General features: G+C 36.8%; 1 protein-coding gene across 1 annotated transcript; it reads right to left on the bottom strand.

The window, feature by feature from the left end:
* Window positions 1–4161: 4161 nt before the first annotated feature.
* On the bottom strand, window positions 4162–4854 carry LOC133296855 (uncharacterized). The gene has a single exon (XM_061495904.1). The coding sequence runs from the start codon at window positions 4852–4854 to the stop codon at window positions 4162–4164; it is 693 nt and encodes a 230-aa protein (XP_061351888.1).
* Window positions 4855–16634: the final 11780 nt, after the last annotated feature.

Raw genomic sequence — 16634 nt, 5'->3', positions numbered from 1 at the left:
TGTGATAGCACTTGGACTCTTCTCCAGGACGCCTCTCCTAATTCCATCGAAATTATGGCCTCACATCCATAAGTTAACTTGAATGGGCTTTCCCCTGTGGATGTCTGTATTGTGGTTCTGTATCCGCAGAGTACATAATATAGCTCTTCTACCCATTTCCCCTTAGCAGATTGCTCTATTCTTTTCCTCAATCCTTCTATGATGACTTGATTAGCTGTTTCTGCTTGACCGTTAGTTTGGGGATGCTCTACTGATGCGAAGCGATGCCAGATATGAAGGTTTGCCATCAATTCCTGGAAGGCTTTGCTTATGAATTGGGTTCTATTATCAGTAACTACCTCAGCTGGGATCCCGAACCTGCAAATTAAATTTCGCTCAAAGAAACGTTGGACTTTAGCCGAGGTGATAGTAGCAACCGGCTCTGCTTTTATCCATTTAGTAAAGTAGTCAACATCCACTATTAACCGTTTTAATTGGCCTTATGCTGCTGCAAATGGATCCAAAAGATCCATTCCCCATTTAAAGAATGGCCACGGTGCTGTAATTAAACTTAATTCTTCTGGGGGAGCCAACAGGTTCTTTTCGTGCTTCTGGCATTGATCACACTTCTGCACATCCTCTTTTGCATCATTACTCATGGATGGCCAGAAATAACCAGCTCTAACTGCTTTTCGAGCTAAAGCTTTACCTCCAACATGTTGGCCATTAATTCCTTCATGGATTTCAGACAGGACATATTTTTCCCTATCCGAGTTCAAGCACTTCAGCAAAGGTGAATAAATACCCTTTCTGTATAGCTGCCCTTCCACCATGGTATATATAGCGCTGCATCTTTGACTAACTTCTTGGCTTCCTCCTTTCCTGAGGGTAGCGTCTCATTTTCTAAATAGTCGATGATGATGAAATGTCAATCATCTACCTCTGATATTTGCATTACACATGTGGGTTCTGGGATACTCTGTTCAACCACTGTTTTATGGTTTCCCCACCCTTTGGTACTTGCTAGTTTAGAGAATATATCAGCCCTGCTGTTTTTGTTCCTCAGAATATGATTGACCTCCACCTTTTCAAACTCTGCCATTAGCTGCCTAGCAGAGTCCTAATTTTTCGTCAGCAATGGTCCCCTAGCTTGATAACTCCCTTCAATTTTGGAGGTGACCAATTGAGAATCACTATAAACCTGCAGCCTTTGTGCTCCGAGTTCCTTAGCCTGCTGAAGGCCGGCTATAAAGGCTTCGTATTCTGCCTGGTTTTTTGATGTTTCAAAACCCATTTGCATGGAGTACTCAATCGCTATACCTTCTGGGTTCTCGATTATGACCCCGGCTCCATTCCTTTTTGAGTTGGAGGAGCCATCTACATATACTTTCCAAGTATCCGGGCTGTTCGAATTCTCATTTTGGATTGAAGTAAGCTCCCTGACAAAATCCTCCAGTGCTTGGGATTTGATTGCTTTACGACTTTCAAATGTTATATCAAACTCTGATAGTTCCACAGCCCAGCTCATCATTCTACCTGCTAGATCAGGCTTGTGAAGAACCTGCCAAATTGGCAAATTTGACCTGACCACGATCTTATGTCCCTGGAAATATGGTCTGAGTCTTCTAGCAGAAATCAGTAAGGCAAAGGGCATTTTTTCTAACTTTTGATATCTGAGCTCTACTCCTTGTTCGTAAATTGACTGTTGTTCTTCTTCATTTTCTTGTACTAGGACCGAACTGACAACTATGTCACCTATAGAGAGATACATTATCAAAGTTTCTTTTTCCCTTGGTTTTGTTAAAACTAGCGGGGAAGCCAGCTGCCTCTATATCTCTAGGAACGCGGCTTCACATTCTGAAGTCCACCCGTACTGCACCTCCTTTCTAAGTAACTTGAAGAAAGGTAATGTTGTCTCTGCAGATCGAGGTAGAAACCTAGTAAGGGAGGCCAATCTTCCTGTTAATTATTGTATCTCCTTCTTGCTCGTAGGAGCCTTCATCTCTAGCACGGCTCTGCATTTATCCGGATTAGCTTAAATACCTCTGAGTCAGCATAAAGACAAGGAACTTTCCCGCGGAGACCCCGAAGGCCCATTTTGCTGGATTTAACCAAATGCTATGCCGCCTTAATTTTTTGAATGTCTGCTCCAAATCTTCAATGTGAATCGTTGAGTCCAATGACTTGACTATCATGGCATCTATGTACTTCAACACTTTTGCCTAGCTGGTCTGCAAACACTTGGTTCATCATTCTTTGATAAGTGGCTTCTGAGTTTTTCAACCCAAAAGGCATTACATTATAACAATAGTTTTCCTTTTCCGAGATGAACGCTGTTTTTTCCTGGTCCTCAGGATGTAACAGTATTTGGTTATACCCAGAGTAGGCGTCCATGAAGGACAACATCTGGAACCCGGAGGAGCTATCAACCAACTGGTTTATGTTGGGCATAGGATGCGTCCTTTGGACATACCTTATTAAGGTCGGTATAATCCATGCATACTCTCCACTTTCCAGTTGGCTTTTTAACCATTACCACATTGGATAACCAGGTGGTATAATGTATTTCTCGGATAAAACCTGCTTCCAATAGCTCCTTAACATGATCTTCCAATACTTGCTGACGTTCGGGGCTGAGCTTCCTTTTTTTCTTAGCTACCGGCTTGGATCCTGGATACACATCCAATTTATGGCAACAGAAAGCAGTGTTTACCCGCGAAATTTCTGTCGACTTCCAGGCAAAGACGTCCTTGTTGTTTCTCAAACATGTCACGAGCTGTTCTTTCACATCATCTGTCAATCCTTTTCCGATCTTGGTAGTTTGGCCCAGCTCTCCAATGGTTACTTCTTCTAACTCTCCGTTGGGTTTTGGTCTTGGCATCCGGGTATTATCCCTTATGTCTAATTCCACCATGTTTATTGATGTTTTTTCCTTCTGGCTTGGACCGACCTGACTGTTGTTACTTTTGTTGATCTCAGTTGAAGGTTTAGGACCACTTAGGGGTGTCAAAACGGGTTGACACGACACGAATTTGACACGACATGAATACATCAACACGAACACGACACGGATTTTTATTCATTTCAAAATCTTCAACACTAACACAACACATATTTTTTGCGGGTTGACACGACACGACACGAATAACACGCAAAATAGGGATCAAAACGGTAATTGACAAAAAAAATTAAAAAAATGGTTCAAAATTTTAAAAATAAAAATAAAATAATTAAAAAAAATTGGTCGACACGAACACGAATACCTCAACACGAACACGACACGAATTTTTTACGTGTCATTTTTCCCAACAAGAACACGACACAAATTTTTTTACGAGTCAACCCGAACACGAATTTTCGTGTCGTGTTGCGGGTCGACCCACGTGTCATAACCTATATTGACACCCCTAGGACCACTGTCCACCGCTTTAACTGACTTGAAATAACAGTCTCGAGACTCCTTCTGGTCTCCTGCAATGGTGATCACTGTGTTCTGTTTACCAATCATCTTAATTTTCTGATGTTTGGTGGAAACCAACATATCCCAATTATGAATAGTTGGCCTTCCCAATATCACATTATACTCCGATGGGAAGTCGGCTACAATGAACCGTACCCTTTCCGATTTGTATGCCTCTTTCGATCCTAGGATCAACCTAAGGTCAATGTATCCTTTGGGAAAGGTATTACGGCCATTGAACGCAATCAGGGCATTGTTGCAGCGCTTCAGGTCTTTCTCATCCAAGTTCATCTTTTTAAACGCCTGCCATAAAATTATGTCGGCACAACTTCCATTGTCTACAAAGATTTTTTTGACTCTGCAATTGACTAGCGTCCCTGTAATGACCAACCTGTCAACATGTTCCGGCATCACGTCTTCCAACTCTTCCCTAGTGAAGTACAGTAATGGCAGTTCTGGTTTAGCTTCATCTTTGAACTTAGGACGCTCTCAAATTGAAAGCACTTCTCTTAAGTGTTTCCTTCTAGCATTCATGGTATCACCTCCTCCGCTGAAAGCTCCACTAATCACATTACATTCAAACTCTGGTTCCATAAATTCATCCTCTTCTTTAGCCGGCTTCGTATCCCGACTATCTTCTTTGAATCTTTTTTCTTTTGGCGGACTTATAGGCCGACTCTTCTTTTCCTGTTGTTCCTCCATCCTTGAGTCCTTGTTAAATACTAACGCAGCTTACCGTCTCTGATATATTTCTCAATTGCGTCTCTCAAATCCCAGCATCCATCTGTAGTGTGCCCGGGTCTATCATGAAACGCACAATACCGACGGTCTAACTCGGCTTGGTTCAGCAAAGGCCGAGGTCTATCAACCTTTTTCATCTCGGTGGAGGTCACCTCTCTCCAGATTTGTGACCTTGGTGAATTTAAGGGCGCGTACTTCTCGAATCTTCCCCTTGCTGGAATTCTTTCGTCTTGTTTTTTACCCCGGAATTCATTTTGCCTTTGATTTCCAGGCTTATCTATCTGGTTAGGATTATGCTTCTGATCCATGTTCTCAATCTCCATCTGTTCAAGCTCCAGATACTTCTTTGACCGGCCTGTGAACCATACCAGCGTTCGAACTGGGTCTTTGTATATAGACTTGGCCAATCTAGAGGAACCATGCAATCCTGCTATCACTAGGTATAGGTGGACATTTTCAGACAGTCCCGGAACTTGCAAGGCTGCCATTTTAAAATTATCCAAGTATCTTTGTAAGGTTTCATCGGGTTGTTGCCTTATTTTCCCCAGCGCGAATTTTGACTTTGGTTGTTTCTTGCTTGTAGCAAAACTCAGCAGGAATCTTCCACCAAATTCTTCGAAGGATCTGATGGACCCTGCTGGCAATGACGAAAACCACGTTTGAGCTGCTCCCATCAACGTTGTTACAAAAAGTCATGTGATCAAAGATTCTTCTATCCGCTTGATGTACATGGCCGTATCAAAAGCATCCAAATGTACTTGGAGATCCTGGGTTCCATCATATTTGAGGAGTTCTGATAAGTTCAGATTCTCTGCGAAGGGTGCATCGACAATCTCGTCCATAAAAGGGCTGTCATTGTATTGCCCCCTCTTGTATTTTCTCCTGCATATCCTGAACACATCATCCGAGATCCTGAATTGCTGCCTATCGTCTATGGGCAAGGGAGAACCTCTGTGCCTTATTGTATCCCTCACATCACCTCAGATTCCTTCTTATCGAGGTTCTTGATTACGAACCGGGTTAGTAACGACCCTTTGAGGCCGGTCATCAACATTTCTCGCCTGACTCTGGGTTCTATCATTGTTGTTCTGCTGTAGATTCGTGATCCTCAGGTCAGTCATGACCTGCGTAATAGCTCGTGCAGGATCCGGGTTGGAGACTCGCCATAACCAAGTTTTCAACTCTCGAATGTGACTAGCATCTTCTTGCCTCTAGAGCTCATTCCTTCTCTCCATCTCTTTCATTCTTCGAAGCATCGCGACGACGGCCAGATCTGTCACCTGCGGATCATTGGCTGCACCGTTCGGCATCTGCGCAACATTTGCGACCTGTCCCTCAATTGGTTGTTGCCCCTCTACATACGGGGCATTTAGATTAACCGCTAGAATTGATGCTGAATCAGAGTGCACATCGCTAATGTGCACAACGTTGGTGTTTAGCTGTTGATGATCCTAAATGACGTGTTGTCCTAATGGATCCTCCCTGATCGGGGGAATTGGCTGGTGCATAAGATTCAACCTCGAGGGCTGCCAATAACCACTTTTGTCGTCCTCACCATTTTAATGGGTGGCTTTTAACCACGTGATTGTAGGAAGACGGCTCCCACAGACGGTGCTAATGTTCTGCCTGAGGCAGAGATGTCTAACCGCATGTTAGATAGTTGATATTGGATCTAGTGCTTTCTCTCTAGATACCTATGAATTAGGTATCTTGAGGGTAGCGAATCACTACACACTAATCGACGACCTTAGCCAAAGGGGGTGTGTGCGTGCTGTGTGATTGCATAAAATAGGTTTGAAAAAGATGAGTCATACATGTGGTCTTCAGCTCCTATTTATAGTGCTTACCTTTGGGCTTGTATCATTTGGGCCTTCTATGGATATGGGCCTCACTCAGGTCCATAATAGGATCTAAATTGCTTATGTCTTTATTTCTATCATTATTTTTGTCTAAGTTTGTTGAGTTTTTTCATTGTGATGTTTATGGGTTTTCTAAATATCATTGTGTCTCTTTTCCTTCTAGTACCATTAAAAGTGTTGAGCCTTTTGATATTATTCATTCTGATGGTTGGGGTCCTTATAAAGTCCCTAGTATTTTTGGTAAAAATGGTTTATCTCTTTTATTGATGATTGTACTCGTGTAACCTAGATTTACTTTATGCATGAGAAGTCTGAGGTATGACAATTATTCTTTCAATTTTATAAAATGATTGAGACTTAATTTCGTAAGAGAATTAAAAGACTAAGGTTTGATAATGGTATAGAATATGTCAATTGGTGTCTTTCCCAATTTATTCATGATAAGGGAAAGATTCATCAACTTACTTATGTGGACACCCTTCAACAAAATGGGGTTGTTGAGAGAAAAAATTGTCATCTTGAAATTGCTCGCGCCTTACTTTTTCAGAATCATGTACCCAATTGCTACTATGGAGATGTTATTCTCACTGCAGCTTTTTTGATCAACCGCATACCTTCACGAGTCCTTAACAATACTTGTCATATTCATTCCATGACTTCCTACTTTCCTTCTGTTCCCATTATGCAGAGTCTTCAGCCGCATGTGTTTGGATATGTTGCCTTTGTCTATGTTCATAAACAACATCGCAGTAAGTTGTATCTTAGGGCTCTTAAGTGTGTCTTCCTTAGTTATGCCATGATAAGAAAGGCTACAAGTGTTATCATCCTGCCAGTCAATTTTTTTCTATGGATGTTACCTTTCATGAATTTGAGTCCTTTTTCCTAGGTCCTTATCTTCAGGAGGAGAGCAGTTCTTCAGCAAACTCATCATCTTCCTTCTTTGAGTCTGGATCTTCTATGTCTACTCCTACACCTCTTATTTCTGATCCTCCCGTGTCTGAACCTTCAAATACTCCTCTTGTTTATTATCCTCTTATGTTTGAACTTTCTGATAAGTCTTTAATCCAGTATGTCTTAAGGGTCAAATTGAGCAATTAATTAAATTAAAATGCAACCAAAATATATAGAAATTATGATATAATTATTGATTCACTTTCAGGAATACTCTCATGAAATTAAGAATTTTTCTCATTAAAGAATACCAATTGGAAAGCCAAAAGAAGGCCTGCAAAGAAAGCATGAGAAAGTGGTACTTGCCAAGTTTCAAGCTCATGGCACCAAAGGCGCCAATATCTCTAACAATGTGGCGCCAAAGGTGCCAAAATTCCAACCTTTCTCTGAAGTGGCGCTCCAGCCATCAAATCTCCTCACAAGATGACACAAGGAATTACAAGCGGTCATATGGCGACAAAGGCGCCATTTTCTCTCACTAAATTTCAACCTTTCTGTAAAGAATGCAAAAATGACGCCAAAGGCGCCATTCTCTCTCTCATTTTGGCGTAGGTTAATTAGCTTCTGTTGGGTGGCGCTAAAAGTGCCATTTTCTCACACAAGTTGGCGCTAAAGGCGCCATTGAAGCAAAGTTATGCAAAATTGATTTTACAATGCAGATTTGATTTTAAATAAAACAAAAAAGAAAATTTTTGTTTATCAATAAGAAAAAAGCAACTTTGGATTTATTTTGAGGAGGAATCATATTTAATGGGCTAAGATATTTTGAAGATTTAATTAAAGATTTGAAAGGAAAGTTTCTCTTTAATATAAAAAGAAAATATTTTGGAAACGAAGGTATTGGGGATTTTGGGAAGAGAGAGATTGGAGGCTGGAACGGAGCTGAAGAACGCTCAGAGAACTCAGAGATCAGAGACAGTGAAAAAATGAAAGAGGATTAAAGTGAAAACATGGAGATTCAACATCATTCTTCATCCAGGAATTTAGATTAATTGTCTTTTAATTTTCTTTTGACAATTTTTGTCAAAGCCAAACATGAATATGTCTGGCCAATTTTCTTAGTAGTTAAGGATATAGATCCAATCACTACTTTTACTTGATTTAAATTGTTTTTCAATAAAACTCTGTCTCTATTGTTATTTGTTTATCCCGATTTATTTATTTAAGTTCTTATATGACTTGATCAACCATATAGGAATATGTTTACTGAGGAATCTAGTACGCATAGGTGGTTATCTTCTTATAGTTCCTGGACGCTTGTTGCATCCGAATATGATAAGGATGCCTACTAGTGAAGAGATTTCTAGTATTTTGCAGTCTATGGGAGCTTTTAAAGTTCCTGGAGTGGATGGATTTCCTGCTGTGTTCTTTCAAAGACAATGGAAGTTTGTGAATTGTTAAATTATTGATTCAGTCAGAAGAATTCAGTCCAATCCTTCTTTGGTGGCTGCGATTAATTTTACTCTTTCGGTGTTGATTCCAAAAGTGAAGAATCCAAGTTTATTTCTCAGTTTAGACCAATTTCCCTTTGTTCAGTCTTGTATAAGCTCCTGTCCAAAATGGTTGTGCAGAGATTGAAGCCTTTGATGGAGAATCTGGTTGCTCCATTTCAGGTGAGTTTTGTTCCTAATAGACAAATTCAGGATAACATAATAATTTTCCAGGAGTTAGTACATTCAATGCATAAGATGAAGGGTATGAAAGCGTTTATGGTAATTAAAATTGACTTGGTCAAGGCTTATGATAAACTTTCATGGAATTTTCTGAGAAGTGTCTTAGGTGAGATTTCTTTCCCTGAGTTTTTTGTCCATCTGATCATGAGTTGTGTGGAGTCTTCCAAAATCAATGTGCTTTGGAATGGAGGTAAGACTAGTGAATTTAGTCCATCTAGGGGCATTAGACAGGGTGATCCCCTTTCTCCCTATTTGTTTGTCCTTGCTATGGAAAAATTAACTTATATTTTCATGACTGCTTTGAATAGTGGAATGTGGAAGCCTATCCGTGTTGGCAAAGGTTGTCCTCAAATTACCCATCTTGCTTTTGCCGATGACCTCATGGTGTTTATGGAAGCTAGTGTTGATCAATTTGAGGTACTCTATAAATGTCTCTCTCTTTTTGAAGAAGCGTTGGGTCTAAGTCTTAGTGTGGAGAAGACTAGTATTTATTTTTCTAAAAATACAGATGTTGAGGTTATTGCTAATATTATTCAGAGGAGTGGTTTTAAACATGTTAAAAATATTGGCCGATATCTTAGGTCAATGATGAGACATGGCAGGGTTTCTAAGGATATTTATGATGGAATTGTTGAGAAAATAAAAGGCAAGTTAAATGTTTGGAATCAACAAAGTTTATCTTAAGCTGGTCGCATTACTTTGACAAATTCTGTTTTAGCAGCTATTCCTTACTTTCAAATGCAGAGTACCAAGATCCCTACTTCTATTTGCATGAAGATAGAAAAGATTCAAAGGGATTTCATTTGGGGAGACAAGGATAATATGAGGAAACATCATTTGGTTAGTTGGAAGATCATCACGAAGTCTAAAAAGGATGGTGGTCTGGGTTTGAAACGGTTGGAGGTAATGAATGATGCTTTTCTTGCTAAAAGAGCTTGGATGTTTATGTCAGCAACAGATCAGCTTTGGATTAAAGTTTTACATGCCAAGTATGCTGCTAATTCCCGAAGGGCTGGTGTGTTTAAGTCTTCAAATGCAGATTCAGTGTTCTGGAAGAATTTGTGTAGAGTTTGGAAGGATATGGAGGATAAATTAACCTGGGAGCTGGGTGATGGTACTAGTATTAATTTTTGGGAGGATAATTGGATTATTCTGAATCATCCTCTAATTGAGTGTACTGTTAGAAGAGATTCCAATATGAGACTAGCTGCTAATGTGGCGGATATGGTTACAGTTGATGGGCAGTGGGATTGGATGTTCCTCAAGCAATGGTTTCCTAGTAATATTATTTGTTTAATGATGTGCTTCAGGATTTTTTTTTGTTTTTTTAGTGGTGTCTTAAATTTATAATATCGTATTTGTATAGTGTGCTTCAAGATTTTTGTAAAATACGATAATATATATTCTTTTGGTATTTTTTTTAATGATGTGCTTTAGGATTTTTTTTAATATATCTTTTTTAACTCTCTAATAAAGACAAAGCATGTTGATAGGAATTAGCTTATTCAATCTTTTTTATTATTATTTGTTGATGTGATCCCTATTTTTTCAGATGCTGACTTGCCCACTTTTATATGTTTATTTGATCTATGATCATCATTATTTTCACCAGGATTCTTCATTATATCTTTTCTGCGCCTTTTCTTTGAATGCTGGTTAGGCAATACATGAGGTTCACTTCTTGTCATATAGAAAGAAATAAAACAAAATGAGTATGAATAATTCATAGTTTGTTAGTCTCAATTAATTTACTCCAATCTTCAAATCATATATTCATAAAATCAATACAACATTTGTAGACAAGTGTCGAAGGAAAAAGTATTTACCTATAAGCCAGAAAAATAATATTAAAAATATTATCGGGAGCAATAAGAAAGAACATACAACACCAGAATATCTAATAAAGACAAGCATGTTGATAGGAATTAGCTTATTCAATCCCTTTTTTTATTGTTTGTTGATTGAACTATTTAACGTTAGTTTGGTTTACTCATTTCAATAAACATGTTTTTAAATTGTGTTGATATTAATCTCATTTAAATTTGTTTTAATTATTGTCTAGTTTTTATCTTATTATAGTAAATGGGGGATTCACAACAAGGAAATAAGAAAGGAATAGCAAAGAGAAAGAGAACTATGAATCTTAGACCATGGATGATACTAATGAGTTGTTGCACCTCTTGGTGGATGCTATCAACAATGGATTGCGTGATGCTAATGGATCACTTAGCAAACAAAATGTAGAAAGAGTGATACTTCATCAGCTTAATGTAAAGACTAGGTTTCCTAAAACTTATAATCATTACTTGAGTCGGCTAAAGTGGTTGAAGAACCAATATAACAAAATGTCGACGGTTATGCATAACAACTCTAGCTTTGGGTGGACACAGTTACAAAGACGTTCACTGCTAGTGATGAAGTATGGGAAGATTACTTGAAGGCATATTAATAGCTTACTAAATTAGTACATTACATTCTTTGTAATATATTAACATAGAAAATTTTCCAGTCTCATCCAAGTCACGGTAAGCTTCGTGAAAAGATTGCAGTTGATTAAAGAATTGAATATTGTCTTTAGTGGTGCAACTGCTACTAGGAATGGTTCCATTGCATTAGGAACTAATGATACAAATGCTACAACTCTTGGAGAAGAAAATAGGGATTCCAGGATGGAAGACTTTGTGTATGATCCTATCAACGATGCCCTTATAACACCAAATCACTATGAGCCACTCGACCATTCTCCATCATCTCATAAATGTAGTCCATCAACTCATTCCCCTTTAGATTCAGAGATTCGCACTAAAAAAAGTCGCAATAAGCGAAGTAGATCTGAATATGAAGGGAATCCTACCTCAGTTGGGACCAAAAATCAAGCTAAAGTTCTAAAAAATCTTTCAATTGGCATTAAGACTATTGCTAGCAATTTTGAAAAGATATCTAACCTAATAAAGAAAAGGTAAAGTAATATTTGGGATGCTATAAAAGAGATTCTAAATTTGGAGGATAAGACTCGGTTCTTGGTAGTTGATGAAAGTTTCCTTTTGTAGGCCATGAACATAAAAGAGGGAAAAATTAAATTTTTATGCGGAAGAAGCAACCTTTGCCCACCCTCAATCATGTACAACCCATGAATCATGCAATAGACATGTTAGGGTTTAAAGTTTATACCTTTATTCAGATAATTATTCCTGATCAAATGCGTTCTTGATCAATTCTTCAGACTTGAAGAACACAAGTCTTCCGACGGAAATCCACACCACCTTGTTGTCTTTTAAGAAAGAACATTTCTTCAAAATGCCCAATATAGTTCAATGGAGGTTCCTAGACTCGAGAAAAGAATAGAGATTGGGTGGTACCTGTGGTTATTCCAAGAGAGAGATAGCCGCCACACTGATGTGTGTGTTGGATAAGGTTTCAGCGGAGAAAATTAGAGAAGAAGAAGAGATACAAAACTAAAGAAGAAGAGGGGCTATATATAGATGAGACGCCTCATTAACCTCAGATTAGGTCAAATCAGCGCCCTCATCAAATCCCAATCTCATTGGGTAATTTCCTTGATTTTATTCAATCAATCCAATTGAATGGTTTCCCTAATTTCAGCCAATTAATTTAATTAATTAGTTTCCTTAATTTTATCCAATCAATACAATTGACTGGTTTCCCAAATTTCAGCCAATTAATTTAATTAATTGGTTTCTTAAATTTGGTCAATCAATCCAATTGATTTGTTTTCCCAATTTCAGCCAATTAATTTAATTAATTGGTTTTCTTAATTTTGGTCAATCAATCCAATTGATTTGTTTCCCCAATTTCAGCCAATTAATTTAATTAATTGGTTTCCTTAATTTTGGTCAATCAATCCAATTGATTTGTTTTCGCAATTTCAGCCAATTAATTCAATTAATCGATTTCCTTAATTTTGGTCAATCAATCTAATTGATTTGTTTCCAATCAATCTAATTGATTGGTTTCCTTTATTTTCTCCATCTTCAATAAATCTAATTTAATGACTATATTTAAATTCAAATTTCAATTTCGAAATTCAAAATTAGAATTTAAATTAATTTTATTTAAATTCAAATTTCAAATTCAAAATTCGAAATTAGAATTCAAATTAATTTTTATTAATTTAACATTTAAATTAATTAGGTTCCATTATTGACCAAGTCCAACTTGACCTATAATGCCACCTACTCTCTCTTGGCCCAATATGTGAGCTTTTCCAACTTAGGCCTATTATGTCTTATTGGGCCCAAACCACATATGCTAGAATTCAAGACAGCTTAAGGTGTTTGTGTGCGACCCATTAGACCCAACATAGCCACTGATATAAATGGGCTTGAGCCTATTAAGCCCAATCCATCTAATGACAACACAGAGCACTAGCAATGCTTTGTTATCCCAGAGCTAGTTGAGTTCATCGAATGATCAACCTGTTATACCTATTTGGTTACCGTGTGAATTTTCCTTTCGTCTCGATTATGCATCCCATTGACCTAGGTAAAGGAAAACGTATCAACCCTTGCGGTCTAGGGTTAGCTTTTGCCAAAACAGGAAATCTTCATTTATGGATTCTAAAGAGCGGGCCATCTCATGACTCCTTTACTATGCATAGATTCCTGAGACCTGTAAATGTCATCCCGATTTCACCGGTCTACGGATAACCTAATTTCTCACAAAGATTAACGAATTCCTTCAGCTTGTCACACTAGGACTGAGTCCTTACGGCATGCCCAAAAGTATACCTACGAGTCTCCATGTTTCAGGCAGACTAGGTATACAATCTAAGCAAGCCTTCCAGAGCACAGGTCTATACGACAACGTCAGGTCTAAGGAAAGACACCCAAATAATAAGAGACATTACCTATTGATATTATCTATGAGATTTCCTTGTAGTGTCTCTTTGTGGGTCAGTTCAGTGTGAGCTATTCTTCAATAGGTTCACCCACGAGTCAGCTAAGACATCTCCATGTCTGCAGCTCACGAGGACTCTACCTTGCATCTCCATGCAAGTAGCTGAGTCGTGCTAGTCTTACCCGAGATAACCAATGCCCATTATCGGTATCTCTAGACTAGGAACATATTTCTGGCAATGGACGTGTGGTGTCATTGAGCCCTCATGATCGTGATCCCTATCACAAATCCTCAATGTGACACCCGTTCCATTCCAAGGGCTTTATCCAGTTACTCATATTCAATATTTGAGACATGCAATATGAAACAAGATAATAATGCTTTTATTCATAAAATTTATTCATAACAAATAAAGAAGTACACGGGTCCATCTGACTCTCAGATTGTCTCTAGGACACCTATGTACTAACAGTTGATTTGCTTAATACTAAAGTAAACAAGGACTTGTTCTTGAGCATGTCATTAGAAGAGCGCTTTTCTTGGATAAATTTCAAGCTAGGATGATTAATATTTTGATCAGATTGTCCTTTCATGAATTACTTTTTTTATGTTATTTTGGTTGTAATTTGGTTGAACTATTTTGGTTGTAGTATTTTGGTTATAATTTGGTTGAACTATTTATTGGTTGTATTTTTATTGAATTATTTGAGTTATTTACATGGGATTTTATTTTCTTCTTTTTTAATTGTTTGCAGTCTCGTATATTTTTTTATATACATAGAATTTCATAATCGAGCAGGTATGAAAATAATGACATAGAGGAAGAAGAAAGAGTTGATGAAGAAAAAGATGAAGAATTTTATGAAGCTATGTACATGATGATGGCAATCTATGCATTGATGCATGTGTTAAATCAATTTTTTGTTATGATGGGTGGTGAACTTATTGAACGTCTATTGACTCGAAGACGATTTACTAGTATAAGATATGACTATATACATCAGGCATTGAATGAAGATCCTACTATCTTTCGACAAGTATATAGAATGTATCCAAATGTGTTCTGTAAGTTATGCATAATTCTTAAAGAAAAAAGACCTTTGAAGGATACAAGATTTATTTCCGTTGAAGAAATGCTTGCATCATTCCTACAAATTGTTTGCCAAAATACTCGATATTGTGTAATTCATAATACATTTGGCCGCGCACAATTTGCTGCAAGTGAAAAATTTCACAAGATTTCGAAGGCCTTGAATTTAATAGCATCTGATTTGATGGCTAAAGCGGATCTACTATTTTATTATATTATAATTATCTAATAAAACTATTAGATTATAATTGTCATTATTATAACATGTATTTTTCATTAATATAATTATTGTTATATGTGAATAATTTTAGGATTGCATTGGAGCAATTGATGGTACAGATATTCGTGCAATGGTGAGGGGACGAGATGTAAGCAGTTATCGTAATCGTCATGGAAAAATTTCACAAAATGTATTAGCAGCTTGTAACTTGGATTTGGAATTCATATATGTTCTTAGTAGATGGGAGGGTTCATCTCATGATTCCAAACTACTAACTAATGCTTTAACAAGGAAGAATAGACTTGAAAGTGCTCCAAGGTAAGTATTTATTTTTAAATAATAATAATAATTTTTTTTAGTTTTCATATTAATTTTATATGTATTGTATATATAATTAGGTAAATATTTCCTAGTGAATTGTGGATTTCCCAATCGACGTCAATTTTTAGCTCCATTTGGAGGTGTGCGATATAATCTGCAAGATTTTACAAGTCGTGGTAATGACCCTCAAAATGCAAATGAATTGTTCAATCTTTGTCATGCATCATTGAGAAATGTAATTGAAAGGATATTTGGCATTTTTAAATCACAGTTCACGATTTTTAAGTCAGCACCTCCATTTCTATTTGAAACATAAGCAGAGCTTGTGTTAGCATGTGTAGCGCTACACAACTTTCTTCATAAAGAATGTCGTTCAGATGAATTTCCAATTGAATCAATAGATGCATCTTCATCTTCAGTATCACCAGTTAATGAAGAAGATAATTTTCAACCCGTTGTTCAAACCCAAAAGCAGGAATGAGAAGATGCTAATCCATGGAGGACTAGTATAACTCTAGATATGTGGAAAGCTATTGCTTAGTAATTTTGAATGTTTGTTAAAAATTATATTAGATTTTATTGATTGAGAAACTTATATTAAGTTTTACTATTTTTTATTAATATTATTGCATTTCTTTAATTTTTTATTGACTCTTGTAATTTTGAATATTTGTTAAAAATTTGTATAGTTTTTTAAAATCTTATAATTTCATATTGTCCTTTCAAATCTTATAAATTCTATTAAAATCCTTTAAAATACAATCTTACTAAATCTTGATTGTTAAAAAGTCTTTAAAAAAGTCTTTAAAGTCCCTCCAATTTTAAAATATCTTTTAAAATCTATAAGATTTTTTATCTCAAAAAAGTCTTTTTAAATTTTAATCCAATACACCCCCCCTAAGGCTTTGTTTGGGAGTTTTGAGGGGAAGGGAAGGAAGGGGATCAAAAGGGGAGGGAGAGGAAGGAAGAGAAGAAAATTGAAGGGTATTCTTTTTCCTTGTTTGGGAGTTAAAAAAATGGCAAGGGAGAAAAATAGAGGGTTAATGAGATATTCTTACCATTTTGTCTTTTTTCAAAAATTATGACGAAATGTTTTCCATTCAAAATTTCGATTGAAATGTGTTTTGACGAAATTTTCGACAGAAATTTTTTTATCAAAAATTTTGAGGGAAATGTTTCATTCGAAACTTTCGACGAAATTTAGATTCTGTAAAGAATTTTGACAGAATATTATTTCCGTCAAAAAATTTTATCGAAATATTTTTCATCAAGAATATTTTCTGTCGAAATTTTTTGGCAGAAATGTTTTTCGTTGAATATTTTGATGAAAATATTTTTTATCAAAAAAGTTGACGGAAATATTTTCCGTCGAAAATTTTCGATGAAAATGTGTTTCGTTAAAAATTAAGACTGAAATTTTTTTTGTCAAAAAGTTTAACGAAAATATTTCTGTCGAAAACTTTCGACGAAATTTGAATTATGT

Source organism: Gastrolobium bilobum, unplaced genomic scaffold, assembly GCF_033153095.1.
Source record: "Gastrolobium bilobum isolate Gb01-03AN ecotype WA unplaced genomic scaffold, APGP_CSIRO_Gbil_v1 utg3096, whole genome shotgun sequence".
NCBI lineage: Eukaryota > Viridiplantae > Streptophyta > Magnoliopsida > Fabales > Fabaceae > Gastrolobium > Gastrolobium bilobum.
Note: the sequence above shows the minus strand (reverse complement) of the source record. Positions and strands in the feature narration are given on the sequence as shown.